This window comes from Leucoraja erinacea, unplaced genomic scaffold (assembly GCF_028641065.1).
Source record: "Leucoraja erinacea ecotype New England unplaced genomic scaffold, Leri_hhj_1 Leri_446S, whole genome shotgun sequence".
Lineage (NCBI taxonomy): Eukaryota > Metazoa > Chordata > Chondrichthyes > Rajiformes > Rajidae > Leucoraja > Leucoraja erinaceus.
The window spans coordinates 88,855-114,896 of NW_026576347.1; the positions used below are offsets into that span (position 1 = coordinate 88,855).

The window sequence follows — 26,042 nt, forward strand, 5'->3', positions numbered from 1 at the left end:
GATAGGCAGAATTAGGCCATTCGGCCCATCAGTCTATTCCGCCATTCAATCACGGCTGATCTATCTCTCTCTCCCAACCCCATTCTCCTGCCTTCTCCCCATAAAGTGGGAAAGCTTTTCCCACTGAGAGTAGGGAAGATTCAAACAAGGGGACATGACTTGAGAATTAAGGGACTGAGGTTTAGGGGTAACATGAGGGGGAACTTCTTTACTCAGAGAGTGGTAGCTGTGTGGAATGAGCTTCCAGTGAAGGTGGTGGAGGCAGGTTCGTTTTTATCATTTTAAAATAAATTGGATAGTTATATGGATGGGAAGGGAATGGAGGGTTATGGTCTGAGCGCAGGTATATGGGACTAGGGGAGATTATGTGTTCGGCATGGACTAGAAGGGTCAAGATGGCCTGTTTCCGTGCTGTAATTGTTATATGGTTATATGGTTATATAAACCCTGACCGTACTAGAATCTATCTATCCTCTGCCCTAAAAATATCCCGCTGACCTCCCAACCTTCTGTGGAATTCAGACTCCCACTCTTTGACACATCTCCTCATCCTATCCAAACATCCTTTATTCTGATGTGTAGATCGGGCTGAGGGGGGGGTGGGCAGATGCGGGGAGAGAACAGGTGGAGGTGGTGAGGACCAGATGTGGACAGATGTGGAGATGGGACTGGCAGGTGTGAGGTGGGGGAGTGGGTGACGACCACACAGATGTGGGGAGGGGGAATGACGGGAATATATGGAATAGGTAGATGTGGACAGATGTTTAGAACGGGTGAGCTGGGCAGATGTGGACAGGACATACAATAGACAATAGGTGCAGGAGTTGGCCATTCGGCCCTTCGATTCAATGTGATCATGGCTGATCATCCACAATCAGTGCCCCGTTCCTGCCTTCTCTCCATATCCTCTGACTCCCGCTATCTTTATCTTAAGAGCTCTATCTAACTCTCGCTTGAAAGTATCCAGAGAACCGGCCTCCACCGCCTTCTGTGGCAGAAAATTCCACAGATTCACAACTCTCTGGGTGATAAAGTTTTTCCTCATCTCAGTCCTAAATAGGGAAGATTCAAACAAGAGGACATTACTTCAGAATTAAGGGACAGATGTTTAGGGGTAATATGAGGGGGAACTTCTTTACGCAGAGAGTGGTAGCGGTGTGGAATGAGCTCCCAGTGGAAGTGGTGGAGGCAGGTTCATTGGTATCATTTAAAAATAAATTGGATAGGCATATGGATGAGAAGGGAATGGAGGGTTATGGTATGAGTGCAGGCAGGTGGGACTAAAGGGAAAAAAATTTGTTCGGCACGGACTTGTAGGGCCGAGATGGCCTGTTTCCGTGCTGTAATTGTTATATGGTTATATGTTATATGGTAAATGGCCTACTGCTTATTCTTAAACTGTGATCCTTCGTTCTGTAATCCCCCAACATCGGGAACATTTTTCCTGCATCTAACCTGTCTCAATACTTTAAGAATTTTACATGTTTAAAGATACCGCAGAAACAGGCCCTTCAGCCCACCGAGTTGGCACCGACCAGCGATCTCCGCACACTAACACTAACCTGCACGCACGAGGGATAATTTACACATACACCAAGCCAACTAACTTACATACTTATACGTCTTTGGGGTGTGGGAGGAAAGCGAAGGTCTCGGAGGTCCTGGGGAGAACCCACAAACTCTGCACAGACAGCACCCGGAGTTGGGATCGAACCCGGGTCTCCGGCGCTGTGAGGCAGCAACTCTGCCGCTGCGCCACAGTTCCCTCTCCTCCCCTTTCCCTGCGCACGATAAGGAAACTTGAAAGCACCTACCATAAGACATAGGAGCAGGTCTGAAGAAAAGCAGGGAAACTGGCTTTAAAGTCAACTGATATACCAGATCAGCAGTGGGAATGTGTTCTACCAGATGCATTACACTCCATCAGATCTTTACTGTCAACTGCTACCAATACTACTCACGCCTCCCCCTTTTTCTTTTCTCCGGAGAAGGGGCGAGGAGCCCGCAGGCAGCTTGTTGAGTTGCTTGCGGATGATGGCTCCTCTGTCACAGATCCAGAGAGCATTGGTGCCTCGGTTGGGTCTTTCTACAAGACTCTGTTCTCGGCAGGCACATCGAGTGGGGAGGCGCAAGAGGTCCTGTGGGAGGGCTTACCCGCTGTGTGCAATGATGTGGCTGAACACCTGGATGATCCCCTAACTCTGGAGGAGATGACTGGTGCCCTGCGCCAGCTCAAGGGGGGCAAGTCTCCAGGGCTGGATGGGCTGACTGTGGAGTACCTTAGAGCCTTCTGGGATGTCCTGGGGGGTGACTATATGAAGGTCCTGGGGGAGAGCCTGGCGACTGGGGAGATGCCCTTCTGGTGGCGCAGGGCAGTTGTTGTCCTGCTGCCCAAGACGGGCGATCTCCGCCTTTTGAAGAACTGGCGCCCGGTCTCTCTCCTCAGCACGGACTATAAAGCTTTTGCCCGGGCATTGGCGAATCGCCTGGGTCCCGTGCTGTCCCAGGTGATCCACCCTGACCAGTCGTACACAGTCCCGGGCCGGTCCATCCAAGACAATATTCATCTGGTCCAGGACCTGATCCATCTGACCCAGGGGACTGGTCAGTCAGTCGCCTTTCTCTCCCTCGACCAGGACAAGGCGTTGGACAGGGTGGAGCACGACTACCTTCTGGGGACTCTGCAGGCGTTCGGATTTGGACCAAACTTTGTGGCCTGGGTTCGACTTTTATACACTGCTGCACAATGCCTTGTTAAGGTCAACGGCTCTCTGTTGGCCCCCATTCCCTTTGAGAGGGGGGTTCATCAGGGATGTCCCATGTCCGGCCAGCTGTATTCCTGCCAGTTGGCCTGTCTTATGAAGAAAGACTGGATAGACTTGGTTTATACTCTCTAGAATTTAGGAGATTGAGGGGGGATCTTATAGAAACTTACAAAATTGTTAAGGGGTTGGACAAGCTAGATGTAGGAAGATTGCTCCCGATGTTGGGGAAGTCCAGGACAAGGGGTCACAGCTTAAGGATAAGGGGGAAATCCTTTAAAACCGAGATGAGAAGAACTTATTTCACACAGAGAGTGGTGAATCTCTGGAACTCTCTGCCGCAGAGGGTAGTCGAGGCCAGTTCACTGGCTATATTTAAGAGGGAGTTAGATGTGGCCCTTGTGGCTAAGGGGATCAGAGGGTATGGAGAGAAGGCAGGTACGGGATACTGAGTTGGATGATCAGCCATGATCATATTGAATGGCGGTGCAGGCTCGAAGGGCTGAATGGCCTACTTCTGCACCTAATTTCTATGTTTCTATGTTTCTATTCCATCTGTGTCGAGCCTTTCCTGTGCCTTCTCCGGAGGCGGTTGACAGGCCTGGCTTTACCGGGGCCTGGGATGGAGGTGGTCCTCTCGGCCTACGCCGATGATGTCATTCTGATCTTCACCGACCCTGTTGACCTGCGGAGGATGCGTGAGTGCCAGCAGGTTTTCTCGGCTGCTTCCTCCGCCAAGATCAATTGGGGGAAGTGTTCTGGTCTCTTGGTGGGTGGGTGGCAGGTGGACTCCCTGCCGGAGGAGATGGCAGGTTTTGCGTGGAGTACCACGCACCTCCTCTCTCTGGGGGTCTACCTGAGTCCCAATGAGGGGGGGGGGTGGCCGGCAAACTGGCAGGAGCTGGAGGCGAAGGTGATCGCCCGACTGGGACGTTGGTCAGGCCTACTTGGTGTGCTCTCTTACCGGGGCAGGGCTGTAGTTATAAACCAGCTGGTGGCCTCTCTGCTGTGGTACCGGATGGCCACTATGGTCCCGTCCTCTTGTTTTATAACCATGTTACAGAGGAGATTGGTCAACTTCTTCTGGGGTGAGAGGAACCACTGGGTCTCTGCTGGGGTTCTGAGTCTCCCGTTGGAGGAGGGTGGTTAGGCGCTGGTCTGTGTTCGTACCCAGGTGGCGGCTCTCCGACTCAGGACCCTGCGGAGGTACGTCTACTCGGACTACCCTCCTAAATGGCACGTGCTGGCGACGTATTTTTTCCGCCAGGGGCGCTGCCTTCAGGAGGGCTCACGGCTCCCGGTAGCGGGCGTGAGTCGACGCGCTAGGTGGGATAGGCGGGAGTTGCCTGGCTTTTACCGTGACCTCCTGAAGGCCAGGAATTTGGTCACCTTCAGCCAGGGCCCTGCTCCTCAGGGGGAGGGGGGTGTCGTGGCTGTGATGGTGGGTGTCGAGGAGAGGCGTGTGCATGCAGCGATTCCGGACAAGCTTACCCCCACCCAGTCGGAATTGTTCATAGGGCCCACGGCCCGGGTCCCCCCCCCAAGAGCCGGCCCCATGCAACATGAGCCGCCTTTCCGAGATGCCCAGCGTGCCGTTCTGTGACGCGGAGAGGCGCGTACTGTACAGGCTGCTCTTGCACACTCTCCACTTCCTCGCCCTCGTCTTCCGTCCAGACACACCCTGGCGCTCCGTGTTAACACCTGACGAGGGGAGCGGTCCACCGTGGAGGTCTCTCTACAAGGGAGTCCTCCCCCCTTTACATCGGGGACCTGGGGTGGAGAGAGTTGCACAAAGCCGTGGCCTGTAATAGGTATTTGAGCCGGTTCACGGACTCTTCCCCTGCTTGTCATTTCTGCGGTGAGGAAGAGACCGTGTTCCATTTGTACATAGAGTGTGAGAGGTTGCAGCCACTGTTCGAGTATCTGAAAGGGCTGCTCCTCAAGTTTTAACTACATTTTAGTCCGACGCTATTAATTTATGGGCACCCGGTACAGAGGGGCGATGGATGGGAGGGAGGAGGGGAGTCTCCCTGTTGGTCTGCTCCTGGGCCTGGCCAAGATGGCCATTCGCGGGTCCAGGCAGCGGGCAGTCGATGGCCGCACAGCGGTCGGCTGCCTGTCCCGTTTCCGGGGTTACGTCCGAGCTCGTGTCCCTAGAAAAGGAGCACGCGGTGTCCATGGGGACTTTGGAGGCCTTCTGTGGACGCTGGTCACCACAGGAGGTTGAATATATTATAGATTAAAATGTTAATATTTTAATTTGATAATTTTGTTTAAGTGTTTTTTAAATTGCTTGAGCTTTTTCTGGGTCTACGTCCGTGCCCGCCTGTCCCTGGAGATGAAACACGCGGTGTCCATGGGGACTTTGGAGGCCTTCCGTGAATGCTGGTCGCCGTTGGAGGTCGAGTGTTTTGTTGATAAGGTTGACGTTATATTATTTTGATGATCGTTTGTTTGTAAACTGTCAACATAGGCAGTCTTTGATTGTGTTAATACTCTGTTTATTTTATTTTTTTGAATAAAAGTCGTTTCATAAAAATAAAAAAATACTACTCCACACGAGCGGTTCTTTAACTTCAAACGGCGTTCTTCTAGTGGTACTTCTCTGCCATCATGGTTGACGAGCCCTGGGCCTGTGTTGCTTCGTCGGTATGTCCGATTAAATAAGAATGAACCTTTTGTTGGTGAAGTTTGAACTGACTGATGTCAACCCTTCTTATGCAACTATCAAGTATCGAGATGGACGTCAGTCAACTGTCTCACTTCGTGACCTTGCACCATGTCCATCTTCTTCATCAGCTCCGTCACTTCCTGATAACACTAATCGGGAATTTCCTCCAATACTTCCAGCATCCTCTATGGAAACTTTTACAAGAAATTTTAAAATTGAAAATCTAAATAACAATATGAGTGAAGTTGATGACCAAGCAATATATCTACCCCCAGCTATTGAAACACCGGTATCTCCTGAGGCTCCAGTGTTGCGACGGTCATCAAGACGTATTAAACCTCCCGACCGTCTCAACTTATAAATAGGACGGGAGAATGAAGTGGGCGCATGTGCGGAGCTCTTCTAGTGTGTGCGCATGCGCAGGACATTTCCGGAGTGTGCGCATGTGCGAAGTATTTTGGGCGGGAAAAGCCTGCGGAATCAGCCATGTTTGCCAGACGTTTCTGAGTTTATGCATTAAAGAAATAAGTTGCTTAAAGCTTAAATAAAGTTAAGTTCATTACGAGTAGTGAAAGTTTCATTTCTCTCACAACAGGTCTCGACCCAAAAAGTCATCTGTCCATTTTGTCCAGAGATTCTGCTTGTCCCGCTGAGTTACTCCAGCTTTTTGTGGCTATCTTCAGTGTAAACCAGCATTTGCAGTTCCTTCCGACACAGCAGAATTAGGCCATTCGGCCCATCGAGTCTACTCCGTCATTCAATCATGGCTGATTTATCGCTCCCTGCTAATCCCATTCTCCTGCCGTGGCCCCTGACACCCGAACACTTACTGCAGACACACACATACGTGGTCCCACTCCCACCCATGGGTGCTGCAGACACACACACATACATGGTCCCACCCCCACCCATGGGTGCTGCAGACACACACACACACATGGTCCCTCTCCCACCACCCACCCCTCTCCCACCCTATGGGTGCTGCAGACACACACACACACACGGTCCCTCTCCCACCTATGGGTGCTGCAGACACACACACACACCAGTCCCCCCCCCACCCATGGGTGCTGCAGACACACACACACACACACACACGTCCCCACCCCCACCCATGGGTGCTGCTGCAGACACTCACACACCGGTCCCACCCCCACCCATGGGTGCTGCACACACACACACACACACGGTCCCACTCCCACCCATGGGTGCTGCAGACACACACACACATGGTCCCCCTCCCACCCATGGGTGCTGCAGACACACACACACACGGTCCCTCTCCCACCCACTGGTGCAGACACACACACACAGTCCCTCTCCCACCCATGGGTGCTGACACACACACAGTCCCACACATGGGTGCTGCAGACACACACACCACAGTCCCCCCACCCATGGGTGCTGCAGACACACACACACGGTCCCACCCCCACCCATGGGTGCTGCAGACACACACACACACACATGGTCCCTCCCCCACCCATGGGTGCTGCAGACACACACACACACAGTCCCACTCCCACCCATGGGTGCAGACACACACACAGTCCCACCGCCACCCCTGGGTGCTGCAGACACCCACACACACAGTCCCACCCCCACCCATGGGTGCTGCAGAGGGTACTTGATCCCAGCCCCGAGGTGAAGGCTCTGGGGCTAGTAGAGGCAGGACTGGCCGAGCGGCCAGGGTTCCCACCCGTCCCTCTGGGGCAGGGGCTAGCAGGGACAGGACGGGCCGAGCGGCCTGGGCATCCCCCCCCCCCGGGGCGGGTTCATCAACGCGGGCAGGGGCTAGGAGTGAGAGGACGGGCCGAGCGGCTAGTAGTGAGGATGAGCCGGGCCGTCTAGGCCCCGTTGCCCCGGAGACGAGGCCGAGGCTTCAACAAACTTTATTGGTGCCGCGGACCACACCGCGCGGTGAGAGCGTGGACAAGATGGCGGCGAGGGGCAGAGGGGTGAGTGAGAGAGAGAGAGAGTGTGGAGTGCTGCAGAGAGAGAGAGATATAGGAGAAAGAGAAGAGAGGGGAGAGCCCCTAGTGAGCTGTGGGGAGAGAGAGACAGGAGTGAGGGAGAGTGTGGGGAGAGAGAGAATGGTGGGGAGAGAGAGAGTGGGGAGAGAGAGAGAGAGTGTGTGGGGAGAGAGAAGAGAGGGGGAGGAGGGAGAACGTAGAGAGAGCGGCCTGGGAGAGATAGAGAGTATGTGAGTCTGGAGGGAGAGTGTGAGAGGGGGAGAGAGCGGCTAGTAGTGAGGATGAGCCGGGCCGTCTAGGCCCCGTTGCCCCGGAGACGAGGCCGAGGCTTCAACAAACTTTATTGGTGCCGCGGACCCGCGCGGTGAGAGCGTGGACAAGATGGCGGCGAGGGGAAGAGGGGTGAGTGAGAGAGTGTGTGTGTGGAGAGAGAGAAAGAGAGGGAGTGTGTGGAGAGAGAGAAAGAGAGGGAGTGTGTGGGGAGAGAGGGAGTGTGTGTGTGGGAGAGAGAAAGAGAGAGAGAGAGAGAGAGAGAGAGAGAGAGAGAGAGAGAGAGATAGAGAGATAGAGAGAGAGAGAGAGGGGGAATGTGGGAGAGAGAGAGAGAGAGAGAGTCTGGGTGAGGGAGGGGGTGTGAGAGAAAGTGAGGGAGAGAGAGTGAGAGAGAGGGAGAGAGAGAGAGTGTGTGTGTGGGGGAGAGAGAGAGTCTGGGGGAGAGAGAGAAGAGAGTCTGGGAGAGAAGAGTATGGGGGAGAAACAAGGTGAGGGGGAGAGAGACAGGGTGGGGGAAGAAGGTGAGGGATAGAGAGGGTGGGGGAGAGAACTGAGAGGGGGGGGGGAGAATGTGAGAGAGGAAAGAGGAGAGAGGAACGGGGAGGGAGGACGGGGAGAGACACGGGAGGGGAGGTGAGAGGAAAGAGAGGGGGGGTTGGGAAGGGAGAGAGAGAATGACAGGGAAGGTGGTGAGATTGAGAGAGAGGGGGGAGGGAGGGAGGGGGAAGAGGGAAGAGGAAGGGAAAGGAAGGTGGGAGAGGAGAGTGAGGGGGAGAGAGAGAGGATGAGGAGGGAGAGGGAGAGGGTGGGAAGATGAGAGGGGAAGGGGGGAGGGAGAGGAGGGAGGGAAGGATGGTGAGGGTGAGAGAGGAGAGGCGAGACACAGGGGAGGGGGAGAGGAGGAGAGACGCACACGCAGAGGAGAGAGAGGGAGAGACAGGAGGGAGAGCTGGTGGGTGGAGAGAGAAGGAGCTTGACTGGGGGAAGGAGGTGAGGGAGTGTGGAGGGTATGGGAGAGAAGGAGGGACATGAGGAAGAGGAGAGGATGGGGAAATGTTTTGGGAGGTTGGTGGAGGAGGGGGGATGGATGGGAGAGAGGGGTGAGAAAAAGGATGGGGTGGGGAAGGGATAAATGGGAGGGGGAAAGCACTTGGGTGTGGGAATTATGTACAGTGGGGGTAGGAGGGAAAGGACGGATGGAAAGTAGGTGGATGGGGAGAGGAGGAATTGGGGACAAGGAGGAGGGCTGGGTTGGAGGAAGAGGAGTGGGAGACAAGGGATTTGGAGGGGTGGTGTGGGGGGTGAGGAAGGGTGAATGCAGGCACTGGGTGGGAGGCTGATGCTACCACGTTACTTTCAGAAGCGGAGGGGCTATTGGGGGGCCGAGCCCGAGACGAAGGGCGATGCGGCAGGACGTGGCGGGGGGGCGAGGCGGGGGGCTCGGGGACGGGCCACCGCTCACAGACCCCCCCACACCCAGACTCCTAGGGGACCGACGGCCCGGGGCCGCAGCAGGGGGGCACTGTCGGGGGTGAGTAGAGACGCCTCGGGCACTGAGGGAATGGGGGGAAGAGGGGAACCGAGGGGGGGGGGGGAGGGGGACACAGGCGAGGAAATTGGGGTACAGAGAGTGAATTGTAGAGGGAGACACAAGAGACTGCAGGTCATAAGTGATAGGAGCAGAATTAGGCCATTCAGCCCATCAAGTCTACTCTGCCATTCAATCGTGGCTGATCCATCTCTGCCTCCTAACCCCATCGCCCCATAACCTCTGATACCTGTAAGATGGTATCTTGAGCTGAACGCAAAGTGCTGGAGTAACTCAGCGGGCCGGGCAGCATCTGTGGAGGGAATGGACAGACAACGTTTTGGTTTGAGGTCCATCTGCAGACAGATGGGGGAGGAAGAAAGCTGGAAAAGAGAGGTGCAGATGGTATCAGGCCTGGCGGGTGATGGGTAGAAGATGGACGCAAAGTGCTGGAGTAACTCAGCGGATCAGGCAGCATCGGCTTGTACTCGCTAGAATTTAGACGATTGTGGGGGGATCTTCGATCTCCTTAAAATTCTTATGGGGTTGGACAGGCTAGATGCAGGAAGATTGTTCCTGATGTTGGGGAAGTCCAGAACAAGGGGTCACAGTTTAAGGATAAGGGGGAAGTCTTTTAGGACCGAGATGAGAAAAACATTTTTCACACAGAGAGTGGTGAATCTGTGGAATTTTCTGCCTCAGAATGTAGTTGAGGCCAGTTCATTGGCTATATTTAAGAAGGAGTTAGATGTGGCCCTTGTGGCTAAAGGGATCAGGGGGCATGGAGAGAAGGCAGGTACAGGATACTGAGTTGGATGATCAGCCATGATCATATTGAATTGCGGTGCAGGCTTGAAGGGCCAAATGGCCTACTCCTGCACCTATTTTCTATGTTTCTATCTGTGGAGAAGAAGGAATGGGTGACGTTTCGGGTCGGGAGCCTTCTTCAGACCTGACCAGAAAGGTCACCTATCCATGTTCTCCACAGATGCTGCCTGACCCTCTGAGTTACTCCAGCACTCTGCGCCTTTCTTCAGTGTATACCCGCTGCAGTTCCTTTTGGCATTATCTCTAAGCTAGGCTGGTGCAAAATAAAGTGAACGTGATGGGTGGATACGGGTGAGTGGAGTAAGTGACGAAGGGAGGTTGGAGGTGAGAAGGAGACGAGGCTGTCAGATGAGGAAAGATGAAATGGGGGCGGGGGGTGAAATGTAAGGCCGGAGTGAGGGAGGGGTGTGGGCGGAAGGGCTCGAGGAGGGAGGGGGGCATTTCTTGCACTCTCCCGCCTCTCAGTGAAGGGGTGGGGAGGGGGTGTACAGTGGGGCACCTCCGGACTTCACTACTCACCCCGTGCTCTCTCCTCAGAAGTTGGACCCTTTCTCTCGACCGGCCACTCTCCCAGAGGGACGGCTGCTGAAGTACAAGCGAGGGCGGGACATCCCGGCGGTGAGTGGTGTTCGGGAGGGGGGGGAGGGGGGGAGGCAACAGTGGAGCATGGAGAGGAGTTTCCTCGGGTTTCCACTAACCCACCCCCTTCCCTTTTTCCTCTTCTTCCCCTCCCCCTTCTCCTCCTCCCCCTCTCAAATCCCCCCTTTCCCCTCTCTCCCCCTACCCCCTTCTCCCCCCCCATTCCCCTTCTCCCCCTCTCAAATCCACTTGCCTCCCTCAAATTCCTCTTCCCCATCCCCTTCTTCCACTCCCTCTCCCCTCCTCTCTCTCTCTCCCTCCTCCCCCTCTCCCTCTCCCCCTTCCCTCTCTCCCCTAAGATTATTACTAAGATTATTGTCAGACAATTTAAAATCAGGAAATTTTAGACATTTAGAATTTTAGAATCTTTGGTTCTACAGTCTTACTAGCATTATATTTAATGTCATGTTCCACACCATACACAGAACATATAGTAAGGAGCTGCTGGAGACAGGCCAGCGCTAGATGGACTAAAGATCACAAGATCATCTGCATACATAATATGGTTCACTAAAATATTACCAATCATGCACCCAGTGTTACAGGCTTTCAATTGTTTGGGCAGATCATCCATATAAAGATTAAAAAGGACTGGGGACAAAATTCCCCCTTGTCTAACACCATTGCTAACCCCAAACGGGGCTGAGACCCCATTGCCCCATTAGTTATCCCTAGTGTGTGGAGGGGAGCATTAATGTGCGGGGATCGCTGGTCGGCACGGACTCTGTGGGCCAAAGGACCTGTTTTCCTGCTGTATCTCTAAACGAAACAAATGCAGATAAATTCTCTCTTCTCACAAACGTTTGCACAACTGATGTTAGGCTCATTGGTCTATAGTTCCTTGGCCTGCCTTTGCTACTCTTCTCCTCTTTCTCTCACCCTCACCGTTCTCTGCTAACAAGTGCTTGATAAATTTCATTCACCAAACATACCTCTAATCCTAGTTTTTCCTGGCATTCGCTCACCACCACTTGTCTTCTTCTCTGGATGGGCGTTGGAGATATTCAGCTGCCAGGATGAGGGGGTGTGTGGCGCGGTGCTGCGGTGGGGGGGTAGGGGCGGTGCCGGCTCTAACCGGGCCTGACCGCTGGTTGCTTCCTCCGGCAGAGCGAGCTGGAGAACCGCAGGGCGAAGAGCCGGCTGCAGCAGGCGGACAAGCTGAGCAAGTACGCACAGAGGCTGGCAGCGCGATCAGACCAACTACTGCCAGAGGAGGCAGGGTAAGATCATTCACACGCACACACGCGTGCACACGCAAACACACACACACACGTACTCACACACTCACACACACACACGTACTCACACACGCACACACACACACGCGTGCACACGCAAACACACACACGTACTCACACACTCACTCACACACGCTCACACACACACACGTCCTCACACACACACATGCACGCACACACACACATGCACACACGCACACACACGCACAGGCACGAACACACGCACATGAATACACACGTACTCACTCACACGCACTCACACCAACACACACACACCTGCATGCCCACACATATGAAAATGCACACGCACGCGCTCACTCACACACTCACACACCCACACACATGAACACACACGCAGGTGCTCACCACACACATGAACACACACGCAGGTGCTCACTCACACACACACGCACACACACACGGGTGAGAGGCAAGATGTTGTTTTATTGGCCGATGTCCCAGATAAAATAATGACATGCTTACATGCTTCAGCACAATAGAATCTGTAAACATGGTGGACTGCAAATGATATTATAAATGTGAGACAAAACGTTCAGTGTGTACACATATATATGTGCACCTATGTATATATATATTAACGATTTACACAAAGCAATTAAGTGTAACATTTCCAAGTTTGTGGATAACACAAAGCTGGGTGTCAGTGTGAACTGCAATGAGGATGCTTTGAAGCTGCAGGGTGACTTGGATAGGTTGGGTGAGTGGGAAGATGCAGTATAATGTGGATAAATGTGAGGTTATCCACTTTGGTGGCAAGAACAAGAAGGCAGATTATTATCTGAATTTGAGTATAGAAGTTGGGGTGTAATGTTAAAATTGTACAAGGCATTGGTGAGGCCAATTCTGGAGTATGGTGTACAATCTTGGTCGCCTAATTATAGGAAGGATGTCAACAAAATAGAGAGAGTGCAGAGGAGATTTACTATAATGTTGCCTGGGTTTCAGCAACTAATTTACGGAGAAAGGTTGAACAAGTTAGGTCTTTATTCTTTGGAGCGCAGAAGATCAAGGGGGGACTTGATAGAGATCTTTAAAATGATGAGAGGGATAGACAGAGTTGACGTGGACAAGCTTTTCCCATTGAGAGTAGATGGGAAGATTCAAAAAAGAGGACATGACTTGAGAATTAAGGGACAGAAGTTTAGGGGTAACATGAGGGGGAACTTTACTCAGAGAGTGGTAGCTGTGTGGAATGAGCTTCCAGTGGAAGTGGTGGGGGCAGGTTCTATTTTATCATTTAAAAATAAATTGGATGGGTATATGGACGGGAAAGGAATGGAGGGTTATGGTCTGAGTGCAGGTAGATGGGACTAGGGGAAAATAAGTGTTCGGCACGGACTTGAAGGGCCGAGATGGCCTGTTTCCGTGCTGTAATTGTTATATGGTTATATGGTGTCAGATTAGGAAAAGGGGAAGTGCAATGAGACCTGGGTGTCCTTGTACATCAGTCACTGAAAGTAAGCATGTAGGTACAGCACTGGGAGGGGCGGTACTGAGGGAGTGTTCCTCCTCCCCTCACCCCACCTCTCTGCTCCTCCATCTCCAGGTTCCTGGAAGCGGATGAGGGTGAGGACACTTGCACGATCCTGCAACAGGACATTGCCTCTGTGGTCGACATCACCAGCAGTGCCAAGGTGGGTCTCACACCCCCCTCTACCCCCCACCCCCTCACCTTCCCACTATCTCCTCCACTCCCCTCCCCACGCATCCATTCCCCTCCCCCTCCTCGCCACCCCAATCTCTCTCCCCCTCCCCCTTCCCACCTCATCTCCTCTCCGCACTCTCCCCTCCCTTTCCCCTCACCTCACCTCCCCACCCGTCCACTCCCCTCCCCCACTACCCCCCCCCCCCTACCCCCTCCTCCTCCCCTTCGTCCCCACTCCCTTTCCCCCTCCCCACCCATCCCCTCCCCCCTTCTCACCCCCCCCTCCCCTCCTTCCCCCCCCTCGCCCCCCTTCTCCACTCCCCCTCCCTCCCCCTTCCCTGACACCATCTCCCCCCCTCCTCCATCCCCTCCCCTTCCCCCTCCTCACCACCTCAATCTCTCCCCCTCCCCTCTTCCTACCTCATCTCCTCTCCCCTTTCCCATCACCTCACCTCCCCACCCGTCTCACTCATCTCAAACCCCCCCCCCCCCCTCCCCTCTCCCTTCCCCCCCACCTCACCACTTCACGCACTCCCCACCAGTCCCCCTCCCCTTCTCCCCCACTCCCTCCCTTCACTTCCCACCCCTCCCTCACTCCCATTTCCTCCCTCCCCTCCCCCCTCCTCCCCTCCTCTTCCCTCCCCTCCCCCCTCTGGACCTTCTCCAGAGCCAATATTGTCTATTGGCTCTGGAGAGGGTCCAGAGGAGGTTGATGAGAATGATCCTGGGGGGTGCTTGGGGTGACGTGTGATGAGTGTTTGCCAGCACAGTGGCGCAGCGGTAGACAATAGACAACAGATGCAGGAGTAGAGGCCATTCGGCCCTTTGTGCCAGCACCGCCATTCAATGTGATCATGGCTGATCATCCACAATCAGTACCCCGTTCCTGCCTTCACTCCGCTATCTTTAAGAGCTCTATCTAACTCTATCTTGAAAGCATACAGAGCCCCAGCCTCCACCACCCTCTGAGGCAGAGAATTCCACACATTCACAACTCTCTGTGTGAAAAAGTGTTTCCTCATCACCGTTCTAAATGGCTCACCACTTACTCTTAAACTATGGCCCCTGGTTCTGGACTCCCCCAACATTGGGAACATGTTTCCTGCCTCTAGCGTGTCCCTTAATAATCATATGTAGAGTTGCTGCCTTAGAGCGCCAGAGACCCGCGTTCGATCCATACTACGGGTGCTGTCTGCACGGAGTTTGTATGTTCTCCCCGTGACCTGTGTGGGTTTTCTCCAAGATCTTCCGGTTTCATCCCACACTCCAAAGATGTGCGGCTTTATAGATTAATTGGCTTGGTAAATTTAAAATTGTCCCGTGTGTGTGTGTGTGTGTGTGTGTGTAGGATAGTGTTAGTGTGCGGGGATCGCTGGTCGGTGCGGACCCGGTGGGCTGAAGTGCCTGTTTCCGCCCTATAACTCTCACCTCCTGCCTTTGCCCGCAGTACTTCAACCTGGACCTTCCTCAGTTCGGCCCGTACAGAATAAACTACACTCGGAACGGAAGGTGAGGGTTGGGGGGGGGGGGCAACCTGAGCCGGGGGAGGGGGAGGGAAGGGGGGGTTGGGTGTTGGGGTGGAGAGGGATAAACAAGGAGTGTCTGGGAGAGTGGGGCCAGCGATTACCGCCGGTGGAATTCCCCAAAGTCTCCCGGCCACTGTGGAGATGTTTTGGGCCCCACATCCGAGGAAGGGTCGTGTGCTGGCCCCGGAGAGGGTACGGAGGAGGTTGGTGAGAACGGTCCCGGGAATGGGTGGGTCGACGTACGGTGAGCGTTTGACGGCGCGGGCCTGCACTCGCGTGGAGGTTAGAAACGTGCTGAACTGTGAAAGGCCTGGACAGAGTGGATGTGGAGACGATGTTTCCACTGGGAGAGTCCAGGACCAGAGGGCACGGCATCACAATTAAAGGATGTAGATTCAGATTCAATCTTTGTTGTCATTGTGCAGTGTACAGTACAGAGACAACGAAATGCAGTTCGCATCTCACCCAGAAGAGCCAACATAGAATAATGGAACAGTAAAATATATATATATGTACATACATTAGCAGTAGTGCAATTTTTCTGGGGGAAGGAGTGTCCGGGGGAGGGGGGTGACTGTCAATCACCAAGGTGCAGAGTTAAGTAATGTAACAGCCGCAGGGAAGAAGCTGTTCCTGGACCTGCTGGTCCGGCAACGGAGAGACCTGTAGCGCCTCCCGGATGGGAGGAGGGTAAACGGTCTGTGGTTGGGGTGAGAGCGGTCCTTGGCGATGCTGAGCGTCCTCCGCAGACATCGCTTGCTTTGGACAGACTCAATGGAGGGGAGCGAGGAACCGGTGATGCGTTGGGCAGTTTTCAGGAAGATGAGGAGGAATTTCTTTAGTCAGAGTGGTGATGAATCTGTGGGATTATTTGCCTGTGGAGGCCGTCAGTGGATATTTTTAAAGCAGAGATCGAGAGATTCTTGATTAGAACGAGTGTCTCTCTTCCCCCCCCCCCCCCCCCCCCCCCACTTTCTCTCCCACTCTTCTCTCTCCCCAGGCACCTGCTCCTGGCTGGGCGTCGTGGACATGTGGCGGCTTTAGACTGGCACACCAAACGACTGCTGTGTGAGATGAACGTCATGGAACGGGTCAACGACATTCGGTATGTCCCCTCCCTCCCTCCCTCCCTCCCTCCCTCCCTCCCTCCCTCCCTCCCTCCCTCCCATCCACCCTGTTGTACACTGTACTACTGCAGTCCAGTTCATCCACCCTGTTGTACACTGTACTACTGCAGTCTGTATCTCCGTGGGTCCACTGTATCGGACTATACAGGGCTTTCACTTAACTTTTTTTCCCTGTTGCCAGCCGGGCAGCCACGGCAGCTTTTTAGGTTGCCAAATGACAGTTTAGGTGGTCATTTAAGACAGCTTGCATGACCCGTGCTATAATGTGCTCGGACGAAGTGCATAGTAACCAGTCGGAATTATGGTCAATGAAGCATTCACATATTATTTCTGCTTCAAATAAAGTCGCAAACTGAACATATTCACCAATCAAGACATGAGATATACCACAATGACATGCAGCAAAATTACAATACAGTATCTCAACTCTTTTTACACGTTGCAATTAATGCAATTTCTATTGTCTCTTTCCACTTCCAAACAAAAATCTGGTTGGATTATTCAGCGTATGATCAACTTCGGTGAGACCAAGCCCAGGCCCCTCCACTCAGTCCGCAATAACCAACCTGATCTCCTGGTGGCTCAGCACTCCAACTCCCTCCTCTCATTCCAAAGCCAACCTTTCTGTCCTGGGCCTCCTCCATGGCCAGAGTGAGTCCCACTGCATATTGGAGGAACAGCACCTCATATTTTGCTTGGGTATGAACATTGGCTTCTCCAATTTCAGGTAGTCCTTGCTTTCTCCCTTCTTCCCCTCCCATTCCCAGCTCTCCCACGGCCTACTGTCTCCGCCTCTTCTTTTCATTTTCCCGCCCCCATCCCTCCCGACATCAGTCTGAAGAAGGGTCTCGACCCGAAACGTCGCCTATTCCTTCGCTCCATAGATGCTGCCTCACCCGCTGATTTTCTCCAGCTTTGTCTACCAACGGGATCCCCACCAATGGCCACATCTTCCCATCTTCTCCCCTGTCGGCTTTCTGCAGAGACCGCTCCCTCCGTAACTCCCTGGTCAATTTGTCCCTTCCCACCCAAACCACCCTCTCTCCTGGCACTTTCCCTTGCAACCGCAGGGAATGCTACACTTGTCGCTTTACCTCTCTCCTTGACTCCATTCAAGGACCCAAGCAGTCTTTCCAGGTGCGGCAGAGGTTCACCTGCACCTCCTTCAACCTCATCTATTGCATCCGCTGCTCCAGGTCTCAGCTGCCCTACATCGGTGAGACCAAGCGTAGGCTTGGCGATCGCTTCGCCCAACACCTCCGCTCGGTTTGCAACAACCAACCTGATCTTCCGGTGGCTCAGCACTTCAACTCCCCCTCCCATTCCGAATCCAACCTTTCTGTCCTGGGCCTCCTCCATGGCCAGAGTGATGCCCACCTTCGTAAATTGGAGCAACATGTCATATTTTGCTTGGGTAGTATGAACATTGACCTCCAATTTCAGGTAGTCCCTGCTTTCTCCTCCGCTTCCCAGGTCTCACTCAGCCCACTGTCTCTGCCTCTTCCTTTTTTCTCTCCCCCCCTCACCCTCACATCAGTCTGAAGAAGAATCTCGACCCAAAACGTCGCCTATTCCCTTCACTCCATAGATGCTGCCTCACCTGCTGAGTTTCTCCAACAGTTTTGTCTACCCATTCACACAAGTTCTGTTCTCCCACTTTCCTCACCCACTCCCTGCACATTCGGGGCAATTTTACAGAGACAAGTTAACCTAGAAAGCCAATGCGTCTTTGGGATGTGGGAGGAAACGCACACGCTTGCAGGGAGAATGTGCAAATCCAACACAGACAGTGCCCGAGAACAGGATCGAACACAGATCTCTGGCATGTGAGGCAGCAAGGCCACCTGCTGTGCCACTATATTTTATTTTCCAACACACACAAAATTATACGTTGATAACTTTGGTTACTGAAAAAAAAAGAAACTCCATTTTCAGTCCTAAATCTCTAAGTGACGCTATGTCCGCCTTTACTGCTAATGTATGTTTTAATTCAGTTCAAGACTATGGGGCAGTACATTGGCCATAAAGTTGCTGCCTAAAATTGTCAGTGACCCGTAAATGATCCTGAATATGGGTGCTGTCTGTATGGAGTTTAGTTTTCTGGTTTATAACATTGTTTACAGTACTATGTTTACATATTCTGTTGTGCTGCTGCGAGTAAGGATTTCATTGTTCTAACTGGAACGTGAGAGAATAAAACACTCTTGACTTTTGACTTGCGTCGCTAATGTGTGGCATAGAACTGGTGTACGGGTGATTGGTGGTCGGCGTGGACTCGGTGGGTCGAAGGGCCTGTTTCCACGCTGTATCTTTAAATTAAACTAAAAACATTAAAACCAGAGGAAATCTAAAGAAGGGTCTCTTCCCGAAACGTCACCCAATTTCTTCTATCCAGACATGCTGGCTGCTCCGTGGGGTTCCCCCGCACAATTAAAGCATGGAATAGTCTTCACCCTACTATAGTTACCCAACCAGACGCAACTACATTTAAGGTGGCTCTTTTTTGCTTAAGTCCAAGTCAAGAGTCAAGAGAGTTTTATTGTCATGTGTCCCAGATGGGACAATGAAATTCTTGCTAGCTGCAGCACAACACAATATGTAAACATAATACAGAACAGGAGATAAAAGTTCAGTGTGTCTATATGGACCATATATATATACACACAATAAATAAACAGTTAAAATGCAATAGGCTGTTATTTTTCAGAGTTTGGACTTTGGTGGTGGTGGGACCACCAGTTTAAATTCCATTTGGAATATTTTTGGAGGACCAGGAAACCAAGAAGCAAGTTTCTCCAGGGAGTTACTCTAGCTCCAGGGCGGCGCATGGCATGGCTTTTAGTTTGCCCCGTGGGACTGTAGATTGCCATTGGCACCCAGGCAACAGCTAATTTCGAGCCCTGCTGTATATCTGTGGGTCCAGTGTATCAGACTATCTCCGTGGGACAACTGCCCCCCTGTGCGCGCTCCACCCGCTGCCCTGGCAGGTGCGTGCCTGACCCACCTCACGTTGTGCGTTGTGTTGTGTGTCTCAGGTGGCTTCACACGGAGACCATGTTTGCGGTGGCGCAGAAGAAGTGGCTGCACATCTACGACAACCAGGGCATCGAGCTGCACTGCGTGAAGAAGTTCAACGATGTCCTCCGCATGGAGTTCCTCCCCTACCACTTCCTGCTGGCAACCTGCGTGAGTTCCTCCAGCCCTCGCTGCCCCTCACTCACTCACTCACTCACTCACTCACTCACTCACTCACTCACTCACTCACTCACTCACTCACTCACTCACTCCCTCACTCACTCACTCACTCACTCACTCACTCACTCACTCACTCACTCACTCACTCACTCACTCACTCACTCACCCCCACCCACTCACTCACTCACTCACTCACTCACTCACTCACCCACCCACTCACTCACTCACTCACTCACCTACTCACTCACTCACCCACTCACCCACTCACTCACTCACTCACTCACTCACTCACTCACTCACTCACCCACTCACTCACTCACTCACTCACTCACTCACTCACTCACTCACTCACTCACTCACTCACTCACTCACTCACTCACTCACTCACTCACTCACTCCCTCACCCACCCACTCACTCACTCACTCACCCACTCACTCACTCACCCACTCACTCACTCACTCACTCACTCACTCACTCACTCACTCACTCACTCACTCACTCACTCACTCACTCACTCACTCACTCACTCACTCACTCACTCCCCCACCCACTCACTCACTCACTCACTCACTCACTCACTCACTCACTCACCCACCCACTCACTCACTCACTCACTCACTCCCCCACTCACTCACTCACTCACTCACTCACTCACTCACTCACTCACTCCTCACTCACTCACTCACTCACTCACTCACTCACTCACTCACTCACTCACTCACTCACTCACTCACTCACTCACTCACTCACTCACTCACTCACTCACTCACCCACTCACTCACTCACTCACTCACCCACTCACTCACTCACTCACTCACTCACCCACTCACTCACTCACTCACGCAGCGGCAGCACTCACTCACTCACTCTCTCACTCACCCACTCACTCACTCACCCACCCACTCACTCACTCACTCTCCCTCACTCACTCACTGTCACTCACTCTTCACTCACCCGCTCTCACTTCACTCACCCACCCACTCACACTCACTCACTCACTCACTCACTCACTCACTCACTCACTCACTCACTCACTCACCCACGGTACGTCCCCTGCTGGTCGGTGAATGATTTAACGTTCTCTCTGTGTCTCTCTCTTCCCCACCCTCACCCCATCCATGTGTGTGTGTGTGTGTGTGTGTTCTGTGCCACATGTCCATGTTGTCCACCCGTGTGTGGACTGTGTGCTCCGTGTGTATACGACTGCCTGCGTGTTCTCCACATCGTGTTCCCTGCGTGTGACACATGTTCCTCTCCTCCACACCTGAACTTCGCATTTGGGATCTCTGCCCGTATCGTATGTGTGTGTTTGTGCGTGTTTGTGTGTTTGTGCGTGTTTGTGTGTGTTTGTGATTTGTGCGTGTTTGTGCGTGGTTTTTTTTTTGCGTTGTGTGTGTGTACGCGTATGTGTGTGTGTCCCCCCCACCCCCTGCTTGTTCTCCCACCCTCCCCCCCCCCCCCCGTGTGCTTCTTGTCCGTGTTCGTGACCCCCTCCCTGTGCACCCCCCATCCCCCACGATTCCTCTGTCCGCGCGCCACCCCCGTGTGCGTGCTGCGTGTGATCCCGTGCTTGCCCTGTGTCCCGTCATCCCTCTGTGCCCTGTTCCCCACGTGTGTCTTGCCCGTGTGCTCCATGCCCCCTGTGTGCCCCCATCCTGTCCCCCCCCCCCCCCCCCCCCCCCACCACCGTGATGGTGCAGAGTGCGCCAGGGTTCCTGCAGTACTTGGATATCTCGGTGGGCAAGGAGGTGGCCGCCATCTGCACCAAGGCCGGTCGACTGGATGTGATGACCCACAACCCTCACAACGGCATCGTCCACCTGGGGCACCCACAGGGTAAGAGGGAGGTGGGCACCAGTCACTCCGGACAGTGTGGGCACTGGTCACTGCGTACAGTGCGGGCACCGGTCACTCCAGACAGTGGGTACTGGGCAGTGGTCAGTGGTCAGCGAGGGCACCGCACTCCCTCACCCCACCCCCCCCCACTTCCACAAGCATCCGCTCAAATGCCTTCCCCACTCTCCTCTCCCCCCTCATTGACCCCAGACTCTCCTCCACTCTCCTCTCCCCCCTCATTGACCCCAGATTCTCCTCTCCCCCCCCTCATTGACCCCAGACTTCTCTCTCCTCTCCCCCCTCATTGACCCCAGACTCTCCACTCCCCCCTCATTGACCCCCAGACTCTCCTCTCCCCCCTCATTGACCCCAGACTCTCCACTCCCCCCTCATTGACCCCAGACTCTCCTCTCCCCCCTCATTGACCCCCAGACTCTCCACTCCCCCCCCTCATTGACCCCAGACTCTCCTCTCCCCCTCATTGACCCCAGACTCTCCTCTCCCCCCTCATTGACCCCAGACTCTCCACTCCCCCCTCATTGACCCCAGATTCTCCTCTCTCCCCCCTCATTGACCCCAGACTCTCCTCTCCCCCCTCATTGACCCCAGACTCTCCTCTCCTCTCCCCCCTCATTGACCCCAGACTCTCCTCTCCCCCCCTCATTGACCCCAGACTCTCTTCTCTCCCCCCTCATTGACCCCAGACTCTCCTCTCTCTCCTCATTGACCCCAGACACTCCCCCACTCTCCTCTCCCCCTCATTGACCCCAGACTCTCTCTCCTCCCCCCTCATTGACCCCAGACTCTCCTCTCCCCCCTCATTGACCCCAGACTCTCCTCTCCCCTCATTGACCCCAGACTCTCCTCTCCCCCTCATTGACCCCAGACTCTCCTCTCCCCCCTCAGTTACTTCAGACTCCTCCACTCTCCTCTCCTCTCCCCCCTCATTGACCCCAGACTCTCCTCTCTACCCTCATTGACTCCAGACTCTCCTCCACTCTCCTCTCCCCCCTCATTGACTCCAGACTCTCCTCCACTCTCCTCTCTCCCCTCATTGACCCTAGACTCACCCCCACTCTCCTCTCTCCCTTCACTCATCCCCAAATGTCACCCCTCCACCCTCTTTGAATACAAGAGAGGTGCCGGAAGACAGGAGGGTGGCCAATGTTGTGCCTCTTTTCAAGAAGGGCTGCAGGGGAAATGCTGGGAACTATAGGCCGGTGAACTTAACTTCTGTAGTTGGAAAGTTACTGGAGAGTGTTGTGAGGGATAGGATGTACGGGCATTTGGATGGGCAAGGGCTGATTAGGGACAGTCAGCATGGTTTTTGTACGAGGGAGGTCGTGTCTCACAAATCTGATTGTGTATTGAAGATGTGACCATGTAGATGTGGTGTACATGGACTTCAGTGAGGCGTTCGACAAGGTTCCGATCCGCATGGTCGGCTGCTCTGGAAGGTTAGATCGCGTGGGATCCAAGGAGAGATAGCTGAATGGATAGAAAATTGGCTCCATGGTAGGAAGCAGAGGGTGATGGTGGAAGGTTGCTTCTCAGACTGGGGGCCTGTGACTAGTGGTGTGCCTCAGGGTTGGGTGCTGGGCCCGTTACTGTCTGTCATCTACATCAATGATTTGGATGAGAACATACAGGGCAAGATTAGAAAGTTTGCTGATGATACAGAAGTGAGTGGTTTTGCAGATAGTGAAGACGATTGTGAACGATTGCAGCAGGGTCTGGATCGATTGGCCAGGTGGGCGGAGGAATGGTTGATGGAGTTTAATACAGAGAAGTGTGAGGTGTTGCATTTTGGGACGTCGAACAAGGGCAGGACCTACACAGTGAATGGTCGGCCTCTGGGTAGTGTTGTAGAGCAGAGGGATCTCGGAGTACAGGTGCATGGTTCCTTGAAGGCCGAGTAGCCGGTAGACAAGGTGGTCAACAAGGCTTTGGCACATTGGCCTTCATCAGTCCCAATATTGAGCCTAGAAGTTGGGAGGTCATGTTGCAGGTGTATAAGACGTTGGTGAGACCGCATTTAGAATATTGTGTTCAGTTCTGGGCACCGTGTTGTAGGAAAGATATTGTCAAGCTGGAAAGGGTTCAGAGAGGATGTTGCCAGGACTAGAGGGTGTGAGCTATAGGGAGAGGTTGAGTATGATGGGTCTCTATTCCATGGAGCGCAGGAGGATGAGGGGAGAACTTATAAAGGTGTGCAAAATCATGAGAGGAATAGATCGGGTAGATGCACGGAGTCTCTTGCCCAGAGTAGGGGAATTGAGGACCAGAGGACATAGGTTCAAGGTGAAGGGGAAATGATTTAATAGGAATTTGAAGGGTGACTTTTTCACACAGAGGGTGGTTGGCGTAAGGAACGAGCTGCCAGAGGAGGTAGTTGTGGCTGGGACTATCCCAATGTTTAAGAAACATTTAGACAGGTACATGGACAGGACAGGTGTGGAGGGATATGGACCAAGGGCACGCAGGTGGAGGGTTATGGTATGAGTGCAGGCAGGTGGGACTAAGGGAAAAAAAGTTGTTCGGCACGGACTTGTAGGGCCGAGATGGCCTGTTTCCGTGCTGTAATTGTTATATGGTTATAGGTGTGATTGGTGCAACTGGGACATGTTGCCCTGTGTGGGCGAGTTGGGCTGAAGGGCCTGTTTCCACACTATCACTATGATGCCCATTCCTCCTCCCTCCACTCAGTGACCCCTCGACTCTCCCCGCTCCCATCTGACCCCAGACTGCCCCCCCCCCCTCCTCTTTCCCCCCGTCCCCTCCCCCCCCCCCCCCCCCCCCCCATCCGCTGCCCCCCCTCACGATGTTGCCACCTCACGGCATTTAGTTTAAGGTAGACAAAAATGCTGGGGAATCTCAGCGGGTCGGGTGAGGCAGCATTTATGGAGCGAAGGAATAGGTGACGTTTCGGGTTGAGACCCTTCAGAGTTTAGTTCAGTTTAGAGATACAGCGCGGAAACAGGCCCTTCGGCCCACCGAGTACGTGCTGACCCGTGATCCCCGCACACTAACACTACACTAACACTACACACGCACTAGGGACAAGTTTTACATTGACACCAAACCAACTAACCTTCACACCTGCACGGCTTTGGACTGCTGGAGGAAACCCACGTAGGGACAACGTGCAAACTCCGTACAGACAGCACCCGTGGTCGGGATCGAACCCGAGTCTCTGTGAAGCAGCAACTCGCCCGCTGCCCCCCCCCCCCCCCCCCCCCCCCCATCTCAAGTTAACCCCCCCCCCCCCCCCCCCACCTCAACGTTAACCCCGTTAACCCCCCTCTCCCCCCTTGCCCAGGTACGGTGACGCTGTGGAGTCCCAATGTGAAGGAGCCGCTGGTGAAGATGCTTTGTCACAAAGGAGGGGTCCGGGCCGTCGCAGTGGACAAGAGTGGCTTGTGAGTAGGGGGGGGGAGAGGCGGAAGTGATATCATCTTGGCTGATTGTCTAAAATCAGTACCCCGTTCCTGCTTTCTCCCCATATCCTGTGATGTCAGGACTTTCATATGAAGAAAGACTGGATAGACTCAGCGTGTACTCGCTAGAATTTAGAAGATTGAGGGGAGATCTTTTAGAAACTTACAAAATTCTTAAGGGGTTGGACAGGCTGGATGCAGGAAGGTTGTTCCCGATGTTGGGGATGTCCAGAACAAGGGGTCACAGTTTAAGGATAAGGGGGAAATCTTTTAGGACTGAGATGAGAAAAACATTGTTCACACAGAGAGTGGTGAATCTCTGGAATTATCTGGCACAGAAGGTAGTTGAGGCCAGTTCATTGGCTATATTTAAGAGGGTGTTAGATGTGGCCCTTGTAGCTAAAGGGATCAGGGGGTATGGAGAGAAGGCAGGTACAGGATACTGAGTTGGATGATCAGCCATGATCATATTGATTGGCGGTGCAGGCTCGAAGGGTCGAATGGCCTCTACTCCTGCACCTATTTTCTATGTTTCTAACCCTTTATTCCTTTCACCCCAAGAGCTATAATAGGCAATAGGTGCAGGAGGAGGCCATTTGGTGGCAAAAACAGGAAAGCAGACTATTATCTAAATGGTGGCCACTAGGAAAAGGGGAGATGCAGCGAGACCTGGGTGTCATGGTACACCAGTCATTGAAAGTAGGCATGTAGGTGCAGCAGGCAGTGAAGAAAGCAAATGGTATGTTAGCTTTCATAGCAAAAGGATTTGAGTATAGGAGCAGGGAGGTTCTACTGCAGTTGTACAGGGTCTTGGTGAGACCACTCCTGGAGTATTGCATACAGTTTTGGTCTCCAAATCTGAGGAAGGACATTATTGCCATAGAGGGAGTGCAGAGAAGGTTCACCAGACTGATTCCTGGGATGTCAGGACTGTCTTATGAAGAAAGACTGGATAGACTTGGTTTATACTCTCTAGAATTTAGGAGATTGAGAGGGGATTATATAGAAACTTACAAAATTCTTAAGGGGTTGGACAGGCTAGATGCAGGAAGATTGTTCCCGATGTTGTGGAAGTCCAGAACAAGGGGTTACAGTTTAAGGATAAGGGGGAAATCTTTTAGGACCGAGATGAGAAAAACATTTTTCACACAGAGAGTGGTGAATCTCTGGAATTCTCTGGCACAGAAGGTAGTTGAGGCCAGTTCATTGGCTATATTTAAGAGGGAATTAGATGTGGCCCTTGTGGCTAAAGGGATCACGGGGTATGGAGAGAAGGCAGGTACAGGATACTGAGTTGGATGATCAGCCATGATCATATTGATTGGTGGTGCAGGCTCGAAGG

The 26,042-nt window shown here is 53.3% G+C and overlaps 1 protein-coding gene across 1 annotated transcript; it reads left to right on the forward strand.

The window, feature by feature from the left end:
- Positions 1–7,349: 7,349 nt before the first annotated feature.
- On the forward strand, positions 7,350–24,682 carry wdr46 (WD repeat domain 46; the record flags this gene model as incomplete). The annotated part of the gene is made up of 9 exons (XM_055630589.1): positions 7,350–7,391; positions 10,573–10,653; positions 11,782–11,894; positions 13,480–13,567; positions 15,026–15,087; positions 16,105–16,209; positions 19,267–19,417; positions 21,128–21,263; positions 24,583–24,682. Coding segments are annotated over exons 1-9 (857 nt in total), but the record flags the coding sequence as incomplete, so codon positions are not given.
- Positions 24,683–26,042: the final 1,360 nt, after the last annotated feature.